This window comes from Phalacrocorax carbo, chromosome 15, assembly GCF_963921805.1.
Source record: "Phalacrocorax carbo chromosome 15, bPhaCar2.1, whole genome shotgun sequence".
In the NCBI taxonomy this organism is placed as follows: domain Eukaryota; kingdom Metazoa; phylum Chordata; class Aves; order Suliformes; family Phalacrocoracidae; genus Phalacrocorax; species Phalacrocorax carbo.
In genome coordinates this window covers 10,906,410-10,926,257 of record NC_087527.1, presented here as the reverse complement: position 1 = coordinate 10,926,257, position 19,848 = coordinate 10,906,410, and the positions used below count along the sequence as shown (strand labels likewise).

At 48.8% G+C, this 19,848-nt stretch overlaps 1 protein-coding gene across 13 annotated transcripts in view; it reads left to right on the top strand.

Annotated features, from left to right (window-relative positions):
- Positions 1–19,848, top strand: part of NCOR2 (nuclear receptor corepressor 2) — a 257,110-nt gene that overhangs the window by 60,545 nt on the left and 176,717 nt on the right. For all 13 annotated transcript variants that reach the window (XM_064466324.1, XM_064466335.1, XM_064466326.1 and 10 more), the window contains exon 2: positions 16,249–16,460. In XM_064466324.1, the coding sequence (XP_064322394.1) occupies positions 16,356–16,460 (105 nt within the window). In that variant the 5' untranslated portion in view covers positions 16,249–16,355. The remainder of the gene's footprint in view (positions 1–16,248; positions 16,461–19,848) is intronic.

The following is a 19,848-nucleotide window of genomic DNA, read 5'->3' as shown; positions in this document are numbered from 1 at the left end:
CTGGCACGAATGACAAGGAGGAGCAAGCGGAAGAGCTTGATCACAACCCATCCCAGGGAGGTTTATGAGAGAGGCTGGGGGTGGGGGTTCGAGGGGTGGCTCTGGCACTGGGGAAGGGCTCTGCTCCTTTCCTTGGCACCACGCTCCCACCACTGGATGCCAGCAGAGAGGGTAGGTGGGTGAGCAGGAGGGGAAGAGCTGCTGCTTGTGAGCAGTGAAGAATCAAAAAAACCTGCTCTAGCTGTGTGCCTCTGTTATTGTTTTTAACTTCTTTCAGTAAAGCAAATGAGGAACTGGCAGTGCATTTCTTGGCAGGGACCTTGTCTTGAAGAGATACTTCCCTTTCTGTTCAGTTGGCCCTTTCTCCTCCCATCCTTCCCAGACAAGTAGCAGCCCCAGGTTGAGCTCAGGTGAGACATCTGGTCTCTCTGTTCTGGGGAGGATGGTGGGAGTGCACTTGATTTGCCTGTATGCTCCTCCCACCCCCATCCCCTGAGAAATGCTTCATCTTAGTGTTAAGAGCTCCATCTGAAGATGTGAGGCTCATTCCGTCACCTTGCCTGTCTGCTTTCAGAAATTCCCCCTTGGAGGAGAGAGCACAGGCTGCTCGTGTGTACAACCAAAGAGCAAGCATGGGAATTGCCGCTCCCAGGTGTCAGCTCCTCTTTGGGTCAGTGGAGCATACTCTCAGATTCCCATCGCAGGCCAGACCTGGGTATGCAATTCCTGAAGTCCCGACTGCTCGAAGCCGGGGGTGGCTGGCGCTGGATACATCCTCAGGCTGCTCAGGAGCTTCCTCCAAGGTGAGCAAGCATCCAAGCAGATAGATGCCCTCTCTCCAAACACCTGCGGTGGGATGTTTGCAGCCCCCTGGAAGTTGCTGCTAATGCTCAGGTTTACAGCCTGCGGAGCGAGTGAGGTTCACCAGCTGTACTCGCAGCAGCTGAGAAGTCTTATGCTGTAGGGACTACCCTGGAAGAGACGCTTCCTTCATTTACCAAAGGTGATATCCTGGTGGCTGGCAGTGGGGAAGGAAGAAGAGATGTTTTTTCTGTGGTGTGGGTGAATAAGTGCTGTCTGTGATGGATTCTCACTGCGACAGGCTCTAAATGGGAACTCTCAGGGGAAATTAGCCTGCAGCCTTTGGCTTTATTAAATATTCTCCAGTGCCATCCCAAAGGACCACTTTTTAGTGCTCTGCAATGTCTCATCTGTATTTTTAACATCACCTACGTGAAGTGTGACCGTGTATGGCCTATATTTACATTAAAGTCTACGTACAAATAGTTAAGAAATGAAAGATAGCATGTTCTGTTCTTCAGGTCTGTAATGTGATGATGTCTTACAGGTAGATATGAGAACCTCAGCTGGAGATATTGCAGATTGTTATAAAGTCTGATAGCTCACTTAGAGCTAGGGCTTATGATGATTCATTTAGCCATTTATTAAAACACCTATTTAATGATTGATTAAGCCTTTATAAATTATTTGTAACTTTTAAAATGTGACTTGATGTATTGTAGCATCTAGCTAATAAAATACACTGTGGATCTGTAATGCCTATTAGTTGTCAGAAGTGATATTTTAGGCCTTACATGTGTTGAAGTTTTAAGTACCTTGTTACAGATGATTCTAGGAGTGTTTTAAGGCACAGAATTACAATCTGCTCCCATAAAGCGAGCCATGGGGCCAATCTGGCCATGGTGTTTTACCGTGCGGGTCTCTTGTCTGCTGGGATGGACCCTGTTTGCTTTGGCATTACTGGTCTGTGTAATCTCTTATCACCTGGGACTGGCATCGAGCACCCCAGTAAAATGATCTCTCCCTGTTCCCAACAAGGAAGGAGTCTGTCTTGTGCTGGCCTGAGAACAGAACCCAGATGTGGGAACCAGCAAGCAATGATCTCGCTTCTGCCCGGTGCCTGCGGACACTGTCCTCAGGAGCAGCTTTGACAGAGCTTTTTGCTGATACAGAGCAGAGCCCCGGTACTGCCGGTGACTTAACACAGCTCCCAGCTGACGTGGCTTCCTGCTAGAGCAGGTGGGGTCCTGCCCCTCTCTCTACAGCCCTGCTTGATCTGTACTGAGAGCGCTAAAAATCATAAAGGGAGGAGGATGGTTTCCTTGGAGGCACATGGTGCCAAATTTGAATTTAGTTGAAGAGGCTGGGGTGGAGGTAGGGAGAGGGGGAAGGTTGCCCCAAAAGAGAAGAGGTGCAGGCTAAGCTCTGCGTCCTGCTTTGTGTCTAGAACTGTGGTGTCTTCCTCAGTTTTCATAGAATCATAGAATGGTTGGGGTTGGAAGGGACCTTAAAGATCATCTAGTTCCAACCCCATTGCCATGGGCAGGGACACCTTCCACTAGATCAGGTTGCTCAAAGCCAAATACAACCTGGCTTTATCTTTATTTAACCAAGTACCAAAATCTAAAGGTAAATTCTGCATACAAAATTATAGGGGACTTCTTTTTCTAATCTGCCTTCTTTGTCTGCATATAGAGGCATTTTTTCCATTAACTGCTCAACTTTCCATTTGCTCAAGCTGTACAGAGCTGGCTGCTGGGATGAGCTGTGTAATGGGATATCTGAATCGCAGCAGGAAACCTGCTCCAGTTTAAGCAGACCTGATTTAAAAGCAAATTCAGTCAAACCAGTACAAACTCCTCCATGGAAAAATTAAAGCTGCTTTATGTCTGGTGCCACTTTTGCTCAGGTCAGTAACTACCGTTGAGGGATGCTTGAGTGAATGAGTAAAACCTCTCAAGTGCAGGCTGAACAATGTACGTCCCTGATGCTTATGCTTTTGCCTTTCTCACTGGGCCATAGGAAGTAGGTAAAGTTTGGCAAGGAAGAGCTGTTGGTTTAATGCGCTAACTTTTAATCTGTCCCAGCTCCAGCCTACTGAGTGATTTTCTGCTCTACATGGTTAAATGCCTTGATGAACGGCATATGTTCAAAGAGGTAATGGTGTGCTTTTCCTTGGCAGTCTGAGCTTGGATTCATGGGATGTGGGAATGGTCTTACCCTGTTGGTGGCTGATGTAGAAACAAAACTGGGAAGCCTTTTTTGGGCTTGGGCTGGGGGAGCCAGCAGGTGACTTTGGTGAAGGCTGCAATTTTTATTTTCTTTTCCATGTTGTCAAACAAGTCAGCATTCATTTGCTTACCTCTGGCATCTGTCTGCAATATTTATCTTGTTTCTGGAGATTTCCTACTAACCGGTAACCAGCCATGCTGTAGGAGACGGGAGAAGGGGTTGGGTACACTGGCCTGTGCTCTGTTGTTTGGTTCCCACCCTGCTGTTCTCACTGCCGAGACTGCAGGGATTTAAACTGGGGGTGGGGGGTGGGGGGAGGTCCCAGAGCTCACCCCTCTGCTGGGCTTGGAGGTGGTGGGAGGCCCTGCTGGTTCCCCTGCTGCCCTGCCTGCAGTCCCCCCCAAGGGCACGTGTGTGGGGGCTGTGTTCGAGTGCCAGGCGCTTCTCTGGGACACGGAGATGTGACAAAGGAAGTGAAGGTTTATTTACCCTTTCTGACTTAATTTTTTTTTCTTGACTTTTCTTTCTCTGGAAAGTTCATAACTTTAACCCAGGGCTCAGAATTAAACCGTGGTGGATGCTGATGAATTGTGAGGGGGGGGGAAGCAGTGAATTCTCCTTCGGGTAAGAGTTTACCGTTCAAGCCTTGACCTTGTTAAAACATGTTAACTCAATAAAAGCCTGAGTATTTAAAGGCAAGTGACTTCTTCCTGCCTTGAGGGGCATAATTAAGCCATTCCACACCCCTTAAGAGAGCTGTGGGAGGAGGACTAAGAGGAGCTCCCTATCCTGCCTGCCTAAGTCAGCAACCTTCCACTGGGGTCACCTCCGTCCCCAAGGCAGCACCCATGAGCTGCTGGGAGGCTCTGGAAGTGCTGGGAGACTCTGGCAGTGATTGCGTAGGAAACCCGCTATTTCCCAACTGTTGGGAGGATGACATTGCTCCTTTTGCAGGGCAGACAGTTCTTACATCGGTTGAAATTGTGGTCTAGCGTTCTGTGTTAAAGGAGACTGAATTTCCTGGGTAAAGCATGCAGCAGCGCTTCGTGATGTGGGCGGGAGGGTGGCAGTTACGTTCCTCCATAAAAATTCCTGCACAACTTAAAAATGGGAGAATTATCCCTTTTCTCAGGGTTTCCTTGTTTAAACATTCCTTGTAAGTTTGTGAAGTACATTGTACTTTTTGTGTTAATGTCCACAGAATGGATATTAATACAAATAGACACATTAATGTGTCCAAAAGCACTTTCACCCCTTAGTCTACTAGAGGATTTTCAAGGGAAATACACAGACTTGCTATGCTTCCAGTTTGAAGTGACATGTTTGTCCCTACTGAGCTGTAATCGGTATCCACTGGTGTGAATCCTTCTGGAACTGTGGCTCAGAAGATGAACAAATAAGGAATCCCCCATCCCGACCAAACCCCAGGAGCACGCACACACTAACCAGCTGCGGAGAGGAATAATCCCTGTTGCAACTGCTTTACGCCTGGAGTGCTATTATTGCCTCTTGGCTGTTTTAAAAAGCACCGGGCTTCATTTTTTTATTTTTTTCCTGAACTCTTCACTTCTGTGCTGTCTTCTCCTTGGGAGAAGTGTGTTTTCCAGTACCTTCCTGCAGCAAGTTTCTCTGCTGTCAGGGTCCATGCTTGGCAGGAGGCTTGTACTCCCTCCAAGGGGAGGGTCTGTAAAGTCACAGCATCTGAGTTACGTTTGTATGACTTATGGTTGTACCTTACCTGCTGTACGGGACCAGTACTGACAACCTGTGCCCGGTGGCAGAGGTTGGGTGGGGTTGTGAAGAGCAGGGGATGGTGGTTTGGTTGGGTTTGTGGTCCCTGTGTGTGGGCTCTGGGGGATTTGTAGGGCTCCCACAGGGCAGCGGGAAGGGCTGTGTCTGTCTGTGCCTCAGTACGGAGTCCTCACAGGCACCACAGCTATTTTGAGTGAAATCCACCATCATTGGCTACTCCCATTAAAATACCAGGGTTGTTAACTGCAGCTGTTTCATGAGCAGCTCAGCTGCCGAAGGAGAGGTGATGGAGATTTGGGGACAGTAATCCTCTTGTCCTGGTGTAAGCTGTCCTGTGCCAACTTGATACCAAGGGAAACTCATTCCCTTAGCAGGGGCAATTTCAGATGCCACATCTTGTCTTGTTGTGGGTAACCAGAGTTCATGTTAATTTAAATCTGAGACCTTCATCAAGGTTATAAGCTCAATGCATGAAGGTCCTGGGAAGCATCCTTAAATACCCCCAGATGGACTCTGGAAAGATTGTTATACTGTAATTTGTTTCTGTAGCTCCACAAAAGCAGTATTTGACCTTGGGATTGTGACTCTGGTATTCCCTTTACTAGCATCCCTGGTGCTTTTGTCCAGACTAGTTTAGTCCAAATTAAATGACTCTGTGTTAGAGCTTCTGTTTGCCCGTGAGAGGTGCTTCCCAGCTCATGAGGGTTGCTTTGCGTCAGGCGTTTCCCTCGTGGTTTTTCTTTGTTTCTGCTCTGTGGCTGAAGGGTTGGAGGGTGAGGAACCATCTGAAACCTCAGCCCCAGGGCAGGTAGGTGCAGGGTGACGGGAGGTACTTGCTTGTGCCTGCACAGCGGCAGCAGTGAATTGGGCCAGTGAGTCATCTTAGGAATAGTGTGACGCTGGCAGCTGAGGTTTTTTTAAAGTCGTAATAATTATTATTAATAGTTTTGAGTTCAGCAATTGCAAAACAGCGTGGACTGATAGCCCAGGGACTGGGCATTTTGCTGGGAAACAAGGCAAAACTCTCCCCCTCCCCAGTATGAGGAGGCCAGAGGCTTCCGACCCTGTCTTGCTGGCGCTCATTGCTTCATTGCAAGAGTGCACCCTTCAAGGTGCGTCATACCTCTGTAACATGAATTTCAGTCACTTTTCAATGACTCCTTCAAACTATTCCACAGGCTCCCAGAAGCCTGTAAATGACAGGTTGAAAACCATTGCTCCAAGCCCTGGAAAGGCAAATTACCGAAGGGTACGACCAGTTGCAGTTTGAGAACTGTCCTGATCAGAAGGCCTGGACTGCTGGTCTGCTGGGGACTGACTGACGGCTTTGGACAGCTTGTTGTCAGCAGGGCTGAGCTTGGCAGGGAAGCACTGAAATCCCGTTTGCCCACTTGTGCGGGTTCAGTTATTAAACACCTCAGGAATCCCCATCTGCTTTGTAAGCCTGTCTGTAGAAACATAACCCAAACTTTGCTCCTGCAAAGTGTCGTTTGTCTTTGCGTGAAGTTGGAGGGAGCTGGTGCTGTGTAAGACTCCTCCTTTTTAGGGCAAGATTCCCCTGTGGATGCAGAAGGGATGAAGGCCTTTGTATCACACTTGCTGCGTGCCAGGGCTCTTGTTGAAATGGGCTGTTGGTTTGTGTACAGGGGTGTTTGGGAAGGGGATGGATGGGAGGAGGAGATCCTTCTGACGCCCTTCCCTCACTGCAAGTTGTCCAGCATTCTGCAAGGTGCTACGCGTTGTATGCAAATGTTGAAATTTTTTGGTGCCCCTAGAGAGGCTTTGACTTTCTATCTAGAAGCTATTAATTACCTAGACAAGGAAAGCAGAGCATAACCAATTAATGGTCCCTACCGCTTAGACCTGTCTCTCCGGCTGATCTGCTATGAACTAATGAGCAGCTCCTTTTGCTGGGCCACCAGCGAGCTTGAACTTCTCACCAGTTTTCCTGGGGAGAAATGAAAGCAGCAGCAACGTGCAGGAACAAATGGCTGGAATTCAGTTATTAACCTGGGCTGAAAATTGACTCTATCTGCTAGTAATTACCATGGGGATGTTAGGAGAAAGGCCTGGTGGAGGGTTCAGAGCTGGTATTTGACAGGCGATCACCAGCAATTCAGTTAGCATTACTTAAGTTCCCATCCTGCGTCTGAGGTGCAGCGTTGTGCTGGGTAAGTCTAGCGACCACAATGCAAACCAGGAGTAAAATGGGTTAGTTTAAAACAGCTCCACTGCCAAATGACTCCCTCCTTCAGTGATATTTTATGGCACAGCTGCATAGCATCTCATATATTTTTGAGTACCTTAGTTTACAGGTCATTTAATTTATTTGCAGGCTTTCTTTTGGTTCCCTAGGGTAATTTTCTTCCTTTGCACATGTCTTCCTATGGAGGCATTAAATTGTGCAGTTTGTCACAATAGTTCAGCTTTTATGCTGGCAGTCGGTGCTCTTCAAAGATCGTTGTGTGAAGTTTAGACTCCTGAATCATTAGAGGATCATGAAAGAAAAGGAATAATATAGAAGGCAAAGATGTTTTGTCGTCTTTGAAACTGGGAACGTGCAAAAGGAGAAAATATTTAGCAGTACAATCTGCCTCAAAGAACTTATCTTAGCAACTCCAGAAAATGAATTTCCCTTCTTTATTCAGGATGTAAGTAATCGAAAATGTCACTCCTGAGCTGAGTAATTTGTTCAACAAAAGGATCTCGAGGAGATGACTCCCCTAGCTTTCATGAACGTGCCCAAGACATCAGAGGACCCGACTCTGCGGCAATATGAACTGAAGGGTTTGAAAATCAAATGAGCAGCATGTTCTGTGCAAAATATATAAATAAATCTCGCAGGTGCTTTGTAATCTCCCTTGCATTTTAAAACCCTTGTTTATCTGGATAGTTTAGGGTTTAGGTTAGCTCCTGGGAGCTGCGAATGGGTGTCGTCATGATGTGTTGTTACAGCGACAGTTGTTAATGTGCTGTTTGATGTACTTGGGAGCGTGGCTGAGATAGTCATACGGTTACTGTATCGTTATTGTACGTTGGCAAGGAATTGCATCTTTGTTTTCGTTGATTTAAAGTTGCCTCTGTGTGTTTATTAAACTGATATTAGTACTGCATAACAGTTACATTATTTAAGCCCGTGTTTAATGTAAGAAGAGGGGGGCAGCTGAAGTGGAAAAGATGTGGTATAATGCGTGCAGGATGGGGAGGGGGTAGTGAACGGGAGCAGATGCCCTGGGGACAGGCTGCACTACCCTGAAAAGAAATTTGCTCCCCTGATAAAGGAGGACCGTGGATCCAGGCTGATTCAGCCTGCTGGGCTGAGAGGAGCTGCCTGCCTTCTGCCTGCTCCTGGGGCAGCACCGCACAGTCTGCTGCAGTGCTGGGGCAGTGCTTGGGAGGACTCTGTGTTTGGACGGACGTTTTCCTAGCAGAGACAGTGTCTTAGAGGGCTTGTGAAGTAGTGAACTGTCTGTCCTTTCCTGCTGTGTTTCCAGAAAAGGCAGGTCTTGGTGCTGTGAAGAACCCCTCCCTGGTTTCTGGGGGGTTTAAGAGGAGGGAGAGGAGGAGCTTTGCCCTGGAATAGGCTGGCTGCACTCATCCCACGGTTAAAATTGCCCTGGATCCCAGGTGCATGTGGCAGCCTGGGGCGAGTGTTGCACCATTTTAAGCTGCCAGACAGGGATTTGGTAGAACAAGAGGAGGGTTTGGTTTGTGCCTCTGCAATCCCTCTTGCCTGGCAGATGTGCTTTTTAGTTTCAACTTCTGCATTTCTGTATCTGGAGCTTTCAGCTGGGCTTCCATCAGAAAAATGGGGCATTTTTTTCCATCCCTGGAGTCTTACTAGTCAATTCTGCTGGTTCACTTTTGCTGTCCTGCACTGATTTTCTTATCTGTCTCCTTTTTGGCTGCCTAATCTGTGCTCTGATATTTGACTGTCACTCCTTTCCCTTTCCTCTCCTCTCTAGTCCTCTGCCCTGTTTCCCTTTGCAGTCCCAGTGCCCGGGTGGTTTCATGTTTGGTTTTTCTTAATTTCCTCTACAGGCATTTCCATTTGTCTTTGCAGATCATCTTCAACAAAGGCCTTGCATGGTCTAATTTGTTTTCTATTTCCAGCCTACACTTAAAATAACTCCCTTGTTTCATGAATGGCCTGTGCATGGATCCAAATCCCACCCCCCCTTTTTTTAGTGTGGGTTTCTTTTTAGCTGTTCCTTGTCCATATCTTTAATTACTTGAAGTGTCCCTGTTGGGCATTTAGCCTGCAGCTGCCAGTCCATAGCTGTGGGTTGTGTGTGGTCGTGTGCGTGCCGGCTCTCTCCGCTTCCCGGCGAAGCAGCATGGGAATGGGTTTGCAGGGCAGCGGGTGCCCTGGCATGGGAGCAGCGATGCCATTGCGTAACGGGAGCAACTCTGCCATTGCAGCCCTGCTGACAAGCTCGCTGTCCAGATGATCCACGGGTTGCCTGCGTGCTTGTGCAATCTCAACGGCAAAAACCAGGAGACGCTATGTTCTTTTAATTGATTAGGAGAGGAAAATCCAACAACGAGAGTAGGGAAACTAAAGGGAGAGGGGCATGTTATGGCAGGATTTGAAAAGCAAAGGCACAGGCCAGCCGTGCTGATCCTGACCTGATGCGGGAGCCGTGGCCAAGCTGGCACGTGGTGTGTGGCTTGTGCATTTTAATAAGACGGCATCCCTGCAGCTGGGGAGTGACAGCCGAGCGCTCCTGCAAAGAGAAATGGGTCAGTCTTGTGCATTTAAGCACATCTGTGCCCCTTGGGGAGCTGTCACAAGGTCACCTGCAGCCTCTTTGCGGAGGGCTGGGCGGTGCTTAAACTGTGAGATCCACTGCAAGTGCTCACCTGACAAGGGGTGTCCGTGGTGGGGCAGGTGGTGCAGATGTCTCACCTGCTCCAAGCAGCTGGGTTATGCTACTGAGGGTCGGGGTCTGAACGAGGGCTGTTAGAGCAGGAGTTGCGGCGCGCAGTTGGCACGTACTTTCTGCTGCCAGAAGCATCAGGTTAGCGTTGTGTTTCTGCCGAGAGCAGCCTGTCTGGCAAATCTGCCTTTCAAAACACAACCAGGAGCGGGGCTGGCAAAATCCAACCCTCTGACCTTGCTCCGTGCAGCTGCAGTGCCAAGATTTGTACACAAATGCTGGCAAAGGTTATCTCAGGGCAGAGCTAAACATGGGTCCCGTGCCCAAAATAGCTTGGAAAGATTGAAAAGGAGAAATACAAGTCGTAAATCCTGCTTTGCTGCTTTCGGCAGTGATAGGAACAGGGCAGAGAAGTCACCTTTCACCGGGGATCAGAACTGGTTGTGCATGGAGCTGTGCTGTGGTGGGAGAGCTGATGCAGCCTGGATGTTTCCAGCAAGGAGACAGAGAAGCAGGATGAGAGGCTTCAGCTTCTGAGCTTCTGCCTCTGTAGCCTTAGAGACCGGTTGTACCTGCTTACAAGGGTAACATCCTGCCCTGGGCAGCTCTGTTGTGGTGCTGCAAGGCCCCTTCTTCCCCCAGATCTGCTGTTGTAATTGTTTGTGCATCCGCACCATCAGTCAGGCTGGGAAATTAATCTAGTTCAAAAGTCATCTGGCCAAAAGAGCAGAGGGAGGAGGGCTGCTGTTGACTGGCGAACCTCAGAGCGAGCTGGGGAACAGGGCAAGTGTTTTGGGTACTGATGTTTGGGGTCCAGGTGAGGAACCGCAGGGTCTGGCTGTGATGCGCAGGACGCTGGCAACCCAGCTTTGCTTTTGTACTCTTCCAAAGCAAGAAAAATGCTTTAAGATCACACACAGGTACAGGCCTTGACCCCCCAGGGTTGAAATAACCTCTCCTCCATGCCACAGAGCTCAGGATGTGCCTGATCTTTCCTGTTGACCCTGTGCTGCTATTTTAATTTAAAACCTCTGTACCCTGCTGTGATTGAATGCTACTGTGGATTCCCCGGGCTGCAGACACTGACATCGTTGTCTTTGTTATTCTGAATAAGGCCCTAAATTTATGGCAGATGGCCTGCTTTCCTACTGAAAGGACTTAATAGGTACAGTACATACAAATATTTGTGTCTAATGTCAACTGTCTTCCAAGAAAATTTCATGCACATATTGATTAGACAAGTCCATTACCATTACATCGTGATTACAGCTTCGGAAGCTCTCTTCCAATTTTCATCACATCTTAATTATTTTTGCTTCCACTAGTCCTTTTAAAGTAAGTGTGGGTATATCTCTAACTGCTTTTCAGGTCTGGTTTTGATCTAGAGCTGTACGGCGTGTCAGTGCCGTTGCCGGCCGTGGGACGGCTGCTGACAGGCAATGTGCTTTTCTGCTGTGCCGCACGCAAGTCTGCGCTGGGGATTTTTAAGCATAATGGGTTCGCTGGTCTCCTGGAGGTGAATGTTATAGCTTGGTATTAATTAAGCACTGTAAACAAAGTTCTCATTAACATTTATTTCAAAATACATGAGTTGACTGGAGGATGATATATACCTTTTTTTCTTGTTTGAGGAGAAAAATTGTCATGTATTTAGCATTTGAGTAAAGATGACTTGGTTGTTTTCTTCCAAAAACTTGCATCATTTAATGTAATTAAATATTAGCTTTGTTGTCAGTATATTCTTCAATTAAACATGCCCTGGTGAGTAGTAGCAGTATTTCGCTTATTTGCCCTGTCCGCACAGTACGGTGGTACTAGTTGCTGCCTTTTAATAAGGTCTTTTGCAGTCATTTTGTGGGCTACATCCTAACGTCTTCTGTAGACCATCCATGGTACGTAGACCACAAATTGAGTAATATTACTCTGGACTTAAGAAACCGAATATTCTGTTAATTTTATTTCAGCGTGTCCTTGCTTTGAACTTGAGTAGTGTGTTTTCATTGGGATCTTTAAAACCTTTGTAAGGATGGATAAACCGGTATTTTCTGAGAGCTGGGAGTGTCTTGTTCTCACCTTTCAGGCAGATGAACTAAGGCATGGGGTAATTACGGCAACTTGCCCACATTTATATTGTGTCAGGGACAAGCCAGGGGCCTCACCTGAGAATTCAGTTCTCCCTGAGGAGGACAGAGCTGATTGGGAGGGTTGGCTCTAACTTTGAAGAGCAACAAGTGTGTTGAATGATGTTAATTAAATTTTTTGCAAATCAATTTAATTGCAAAGCCTTATTTTAGACCTGTAGGGTTTTTGCTTGGTCTTGGCTGTATGGTTTTGCTGCACTCAGGAGCTGGGCTGAGGGACTGGCACAGAAATGCACAGCATGGTGCCTAAGTTGCGTTGACTGTGAACCTGTAGGTCACTGCGGGGTGTTGTGAGCTCGTCTGTGCCCATCTTTTGGGCTGGACACGAGTCTGCTTGGCCTGGTACTGTACACGCTATTAGCATGGGCTGTGCCCGAGCAGGGGCATGCTGCTGGGAGCTGGCAGGCGGTCGGGCAGCCGGGTTGTGCAGGCAGGGCTTCTCTGTGTGCAGGCGAGCCTGCAGCGACTTGTGGTGGCTTGTAGGGTGCTTTCATGGTGTAAATTAGGGAGAACAGGTGATGGGGAAATTATTTTAGGCAATAAATGGCACATAAAGAGGAGAAACAGAGGAGCAGGGTGGTGCTGGTTTGCTGTATGGAGTTGGTGGGAGGAAGGGGGATGGAGTTTTTGAAGGCTTCAGCAGTGGGGCAGGATGCTGGGAGTCTCCGAAACAGGTGGAAATAAGTAGGTGCCGGAGCCTCTGCGGGCATTCACCTCCTCCACAGGTCTGTGTTGTAGCCCTAATGCCAGTTTTACCAGTAACCTCTGGCTTTCTCCTGTTCTTAATCAGAGGCTGTAAATCTCCTCATACCTAGAGCTATAATGGCTAACACAGGTCTGTGGATAAAACAGTCTCTGATGGAGACTCCAACCGGGTGGGGGGGGGCGGGGGGAATACTTTTCCTGTGAGACAATGTCTGTTCCTCATCAAAATCAGTTGAGAGAAGTAGGAACCAAACAGTTCGATCTTAAAGATTTAAAGAGCCTGGCTGCACTATTTCTGTTTTATTTCCATTAATCTGCTCCTGTTGTTTGTGTTCCTCTCTTAATGATAATTAATTCAGGGTCACTGATGAGGAGGTGTCCCAGTATCTTTTGCTGGGGATAACTGGCCAAGCTGTTCCCAGCTGCACCCAGCTCTGAAGCAGCACCAGTACATCCCAAGCATCCAGCTGCCGGCTGGACATGGACCCTCCTCCTCCCCGGAGCGCTGCTGGGCTGGGCACGCTGCAGCAGCCTCTGTCTTTGCACATGGAGCGTAAGAATGGGATCTAAGGTGATGGCATCTGTGGAGCTGCCCCAGTGCTTTGGTGACCTCATTTGGCTCGAGCCCACTGTCCAGCTGTGGTGGAGAGCATCCAGGGCGTAGGCTTGTGCTGAGACCTTGCTGGCAACTTGCTGCTCTGTGGTTTGCGGGTGTGGAAATGCATGGGCAGTGCTTCGCCTGTTTGCAAGCAGGTGATTTTTACTCTTGGCTTTCCCAGGCTTCTTGTTGAGGCAGAGGTGCTATTTGCTGCCCCTGGTAAGGAAAAAACCTTTTGTGGTCCTGCTTGCGTGTGGTTAGTGCACACCACCAGCACAGCGTGGCTTGCAGCAGCGTGTGCCTCGATGCAGGACAGTGGTGTTCGCCCCTGCAATTTCACCCCATGTTTGTGTATCCTCTAGTAGAAAGTTAATTTTTTTTTTTGCTGGTTGCACAAATAGAAGCAAAAAGCTTTTAAACTGTTTTAAAGCTTGGCACTGAGCGGCTTTGCACTTGGTACTGAGTTCTAAAGCTGAACTTCTGATCTGAAGAGTTTTAAAAAAAAAACAAACCCCCACCAAAAAAAAACAACCCAAATCAAAACCCAAAGAAAAGTCATCCAGTTTCTTTTACAGTAGACAGCTGCTGTGGTGTGGCCTGGTCCACCCACTGAGCTTCAAGGAAAGCAGTTGGCTTGCTCAAAGCTGCCAAGGGCTCTGGCCCCCCCCAGCTTGGAGTGTGTGTATATACATTGTCTGTGTGTATGTGTGTATATATATATTTACATGTGCTAATTACCTCTAGGGTGGCTGCAAGCCAAGATGTCCAAGTTTGAATATGTTATTAGGAAAGTACCTTAAACTTCTGCAGATCCCAGTGAGCTTGTGGAGCCCTTGCGAGCATCGTGTGTGTGTCCTTGGCAGCTGCGGGGAGGGTCGGGGCACAGCTCGCTCCCGCAGAAGCACACGTGGGCTGCAGGAGAGCTGGGAGGGTGGTGGTGTGTCTGGAGGGTGACCCGAGCAGGTGTTGAACCGCCTGCTCCCGGCACAGCCCCCACCTTTGGGTGGGAATTGGTGATTAAAACCCCATCCAGTCGGAAGCGCAAGAGGAAGTGGGGTAGTCATACTGGAAGTGTAAGTACATGCCGGCTGCCTTCTAGGTGCCTCTGAATTCCCCCGTGTGCACAGGGGCTTTCCTGCCCCGGGGGTGGGTTGCACCGAGCACACCGAGCTCCTGCGTGGGGACGCTGTCCCCATCCAGGACGAGGGCTGGGCTGTTCTGGGCCACCAGCACTTCCTGGGACCAGGGTGGGCAGGTAGGGTGCCCAGGGGCTCAGCGTGGGGTGCGTGGGTGCAGGGCTGTGGGGGAATCCCAGCTCCTGTGCAGGGAGTGAGCTGAAAGTGGGAGGGGACCTGGCTGTCCCTCCTCTCCCTGCCCTGAGAGCCAAACCTTGCTGTGTGTTTCCCATATGTAACTTGGCAAAATACCTTTTGCCGAAGAGGCTTAGCTGACCCTTGGCAGGAGCATGTAGATGTCTGTGCATGTCTGTCATCCTTAGGCCTTAATGGGAATTTGCTGGAAAACATTATTTTTGTAAAACTTGACCTCCTTGTAAGGGGGCCTCCTTGGGCTGCTTTCCTCCTGCCGTTGTTGCCCTGCTTGTCATGCCCAGCCTGCCGGGGACCGTTGCCTTGGTTTGATTTTATTTCTGGCTGGTGAGCAGTGTGTGGATGCTGGCAAACCAGCGAGACAGTCCTGTGTCTGCCTGCAGCAGATAGCAAGTGGTTTATCAGCACGGACTGATCTGTGGTCTCACAGGAGGGGGAAAAAATATAGAAAAAGAAAAAACTTCCTCTTTTTTTTTTTTGGTTTTTGTACATGCCAACTGCTGTTTAGGTTGAAATTGCATTGGCTTGGGCTGGCTGTGCAGCAGAGACCATGAGAGCGTGGGGGGACGCTGCTGGGGAGCTCACGGTGCTGGACGTTTTCTCTGCTGCCCCTGGTGTGCTGATGAAAGATTTCGGTACTGCCGAAAACCTTGCACAAATCTATATATAATGTGTACCTCTGCTGGGGGGTAGGCATGCGAGTGTGCTCAACGTTGTGTGGCATGAAGAAGGGATCCTGGGGAGGAGGAGAAGTCAGGAGGATGCAGATCGCATGCCCAGGGTTGGTCTTGGGGAAGCATCATCTGAGCCCCGGCAGCCGTGGGAATTTATTAACCATTAATATGAGAATAATGGTTAATGCCTCTTAAACTGGTAGCGATGAAGGGCAGCATTTAGGCATTTGTTACTTTTTCATTGAAATCCAGACAAAAAACAGGAGGCTTAAAATTCACTCCAAATAAACTACGTGAAGTATCTATAAAAATCAGCAACTTGTAAATCTCCCATTTTGTTGGTTTTCCTGACTTTGTTACAGCTGCAAAAGGAATTGCGACATGTGGTGAAGCATTGAACGTGTGGGTGGCAAGGGTGTTTGTGAAAATACCCTCAGGGCCATGGTGTCTTCTCTGGCTCTTGATCCTGATCAAAAAGGTTGATCTAATATTTACGTGGCACTGGAGGCATGTGACATGCTTTAATCTTGCGTTTCACTGTAGCCCTGTGGATGGAGAGGGCTGCTGGGGAGGCTGATGCCTGGTGCCCCTCCTTGCGTAGATCAGGGCTTTTCTCAGGTGGCTGAAAATTGCCACGGTTCAGAAAGGAGGGGGCGGATAGAAGCATTTGGATGTGTGAAAGCATGGATGGGGACAGAGACGGGCTGAGACCCGCTGGGACCTGGTGCCTTTGGACTTTGTGTTGAAGTGCTAAAACCCTAGCTTGTGTTTTTGCGAATTAAGTCACCCTCAAAAAAAAAAATAAAATCCATCTTTAGGAGACTTGGAGACATGGATCTACAGCGCCCAAATGAATTGCCGCCCGTTTGCAGGCCTGGTGCTGCTGGTGCTGGGGGAAGGCTTTCTGGGGCAGTCAGTTGGGGTGGATTTGGGATAATCTTATATTTGGACTTCCCTGTGGTAGGAGTAATCCACAGCAAAAAACTCGGCAGTAGCGTTTGCCAAGCGGAAAACTGGGCTGCTGGAGAATTGTGAGGGCAGTCAGGTGCTGGTGATTCCCCAAAGCTTGATGTTTGGTTGTCTCGTGGGACTGTGGTTGACTGAATTTTAACCTGCTACTTTCCCATTTGCTTTCAGTTGTTGCGTGACGTGGAAAACACACACATGATGAAGAGGAGCTCTCAGCTCTCCTAATCCTTCGTCGGTGATTTGGAAGCAGCGACCGTCGCGCCTGCTCTTTCGACATGTCTGGATCTACACAGCCCGTGACGCAGAGCTGGCGTGCTGCTGAGCCCCGCTACCCCCCGCATGCCATGTCCTATCCGGTTCAGATTGCTCGACCACATGCGGTAAGGCAAGAGGCTTTCCTTCCCTACCCGCTCGCAGGGTAGGAGCTGCATGGCGCGTCCCCATCGCTGGGGCAGCGGTTCAGCTGCGCTGGTCTCGGATGTGGCTGTTACAGAGAAATCAGACTGTTTCCGTGCCTGTGGTATAGGATTTCATCATTCCTCCTTCGTGGGATCCTCTTTTGTTTCTCCATATGGTGCTTTCAGCTTTTCTCACCCTTTCCAGCCTCTTCCTGGTTCTTGCCATGGCGATGCTCATGGGCTCTGACTCATCACTTCTGAGCACCCAAGTCTGTCTGTCTTCCTGGCAAGAGCACCCTCAGTTGGATGCAGCAACCAGCTTGGGGAGAGGGGAAGCTTGCCCGTATGTGTGGGGCACGAGCATGTGGCCTCTTCAGCCTGGCCTTTCCTTGGCGCTGAATCACAAGGGAACGAACATGCTCTTGTGTGTGGGCTTACTGCTTCCCAGCGAGCCCCGTCCTTGCTCCTCACACCCATGGGAGAGCTCACGTGATTTCCAGGCAGACTGCCGGGGGTGAACCTGCCACCTGCCCTTCAGTCAGGAGACCTGCCCCCTCTACGTGGCGTTCCTGGCTGGCGGTGGCACTCCTGGGGAGCGACAAGAAAACTGAGATGCTGATTTTTTTCTGTTTTATCTTTCCCCACTCTTTTCCCCTCTTACCTTTGACCTGTAGCCTTGTCTCCTCTTGGATCAAAGCGTAAGCTGGTGGTGATTTATTTGTTGGCTGTGTTTTGTTGAATGCACTGGAGCTTGCACAGGTTAATTAACCCAGATTCGGCCTCTCCTTTCTGTGCCATGTCACTCACGTCTGTGCTTGCTCATCCTGGATGGTTGGATGTTTTAGGTTTAAGCCCTTAACGGAAAAAACTCTGCTTAGTGGAACAGCTTTAGTCAGCTCAAGCTGCTTAAATGAATCTTATTAGGTGCTGGAGTGTGGCACACGCTGGTAAGGCTGCTGTTTGGAGCCGCTTCTTGGTGTGTTACAGCGAGGTGGCCGCAGCCAGGAAAGTGCTTGTAACATGAGTTAGTGAGGAGACCTTATCTCGGGGTTATGTTTCTGACAGTGATGTCTATTGAACAGTAAAATTCCTGCTGTGAAGATTTTAGGGTTTGACTTGAAAGCCTGGAGCCCACAAAGTGTCAGTGTAAGGGGTGAAATTCCCTCATCTGCCCTCTTTGCTGGGAGCAGCCTGGGGAGCAGAGGTGGAGTTTGGAAAGGCTCTGAAATAGAAATGTTAAGGAGGGCTCAGGATGAGCTTTTGGCTGCGTTAGCTGGCTCATCTAGATTGCTCGGGGCCTGCGTGCTTCTGCACAAAGAAGCTTTTCATCCAGGGTATGAGGCACGCTGACCTGGTTGGATTATGGGAGTTTTGCTTCCATTGGTGCAAGCATGTTTATTTGGGAGGTGGGATAGAATGAGAGTATTTGTCTCTAAAAGAAAATCCCAGTTCCCTTTGTATCAGAAACCTGAGCAGGAGGAGGATGTGACCAGGTGAGCAAGACCTGCAGTTGTTGCAAAGCCGTGGTTTAAAAACAAACCAAAGAAACCTCAATACCCAATGTGGACACAGATTTTAGAAGAGTGTGAAAGGCTCCTAGCCTCGGCTGAGTCCCTGTCTCCTGCAAACCCCAATTGCTTCCCTGTAGTGCTGCAGCAGCAGAACGAACTGAGTGGAGCAGTTGTTTGCAAGTCGGACAGAGCTCTGGGTTTCTCCAACCTGCCTTGCTCGCTGGCTAGAGTGAATGCTGTTTTTATTCTATCGTATTAATGTTGGATGAAGCTGCTGGCGTTCGCTTCTAGAAGCTATTTTTACAGCCGCATGTAATCTTCCGAAGTTATGTGATGCCTTTTAGGTTCCTGGACGCAGGAGAGGTCCGAGCTGAGGTTTTTTGGATGGAAAGCCAAAAGGCTCCTCTGGGCAGAAGTGTGCCTGTCTCACGCAAACCAAACGCACCCTGCCTCTCCTCGAGAGGGTAGGCAGAGCGTTCCTTCAAGCGTGTCCCTGCATGATCTGCCCTGCCACTCTCAGCTGTTTGCAAACACGTGTCTCTTGCTTGGCGGTGCCGTGAGCTGGAACCTGGCCATGGCTCTGGGGCTGGAGCTGATCTCTGGTGGGATTGCTTGGGAGAGGAGAGCCCAGTTGCTTTGAAGTTGCTGTGCTGTTTAATATTAAAAGTCAGCGGTATTTGCTTGCATGTCTTGGCCAGGTCAGTTTTGTCATGGGGTGTGTTTGCACAGTGAGAGCTTGTTTGGAAGAAAACAAGAGAGGCCAAAACCAACCCGACACTAGCATGTCTTGCATCTAATTAGATTTTGCTTCTGGTTTGCTGCATTCCATGACATCCTTTCCCAAGAACTGGGAATTTGTCAGCCCGGGGATCCTTATCCTGGTGGTGGAAACGCCCTAGGTCACCTCCTGGGCTGAGCACAGCAGGGCTGCAGATGCTATTATAACATAAATAAATAATCACAGTCCAACTGTGACGGTCGCACCCAGGGAAATGCGGCGCGGCAGGAATACTGAGCTCAGAAATGAGCCGTGACATTATTTTAGGCTTGGAGACACTTTATGAAAAGTGATTTAAAGGATTGCAGCTGTTTGATTTCACAGATGAGGCAAGTGAGAGGGGATGTTGTGAAGGGGCAGAAGGCAGTGGAAGCAGACTTGGGCATTTTTATTCTCCCATCATATAAAACCTGAGGGAGTATCCAACAAAATGCGGAAAAAGAAGTGTTTTAAGTGAACAAACGGAAATATGCTTTGTACTTACGGGCAGTATCTCCCAGCAGCATGTTGTAGGAGTTGCGGGTGAGTGTGGAGCTGGTGGAGGAGATCGAGTACCGGTCGAGTGAGGATGTTTGTTGGCTAGTTTCACTCTGAGGTGCCAGCTTTGGGCAGGGCTGTGAACCCGTGGGTCTGATCCAGACTGAGCTCTGCAGTGATCAGGCTCTTCCACTGGGTAGGTTGGTCCCCATCTATATTGGGGTGTCCTCTTCCTCCTCTTCTTCCTCACTGAGAAGCATCTGGTCCCGACAGCTGTCAGGTAGGCTGGATGTGAAAATGCAGTATTTTGTAATGACCCTAGACTTAATTCCATCTTACTAAAAGACTACTTATAAGGAGAACTCTGACAAATGTGCATGTTTTTAAAGGGAAGAAGGAGGAAGCTTAGTGGAAAGGTTCTCATTTGTTTGACTTTCTTTAGATAAAACTAAAATCACTAATAATCAGCACTTTCTTCTTCAGAGCACTGTGTCGTTCTTGGCCAAACCACAAGGGGAAATGTTTTTGTTTTCCATATTAATTAGCTGTAATGTTGGGGTACTTAGTTGACTTCTGCCATGTTCAGCTTTGGAATGGAGGAATT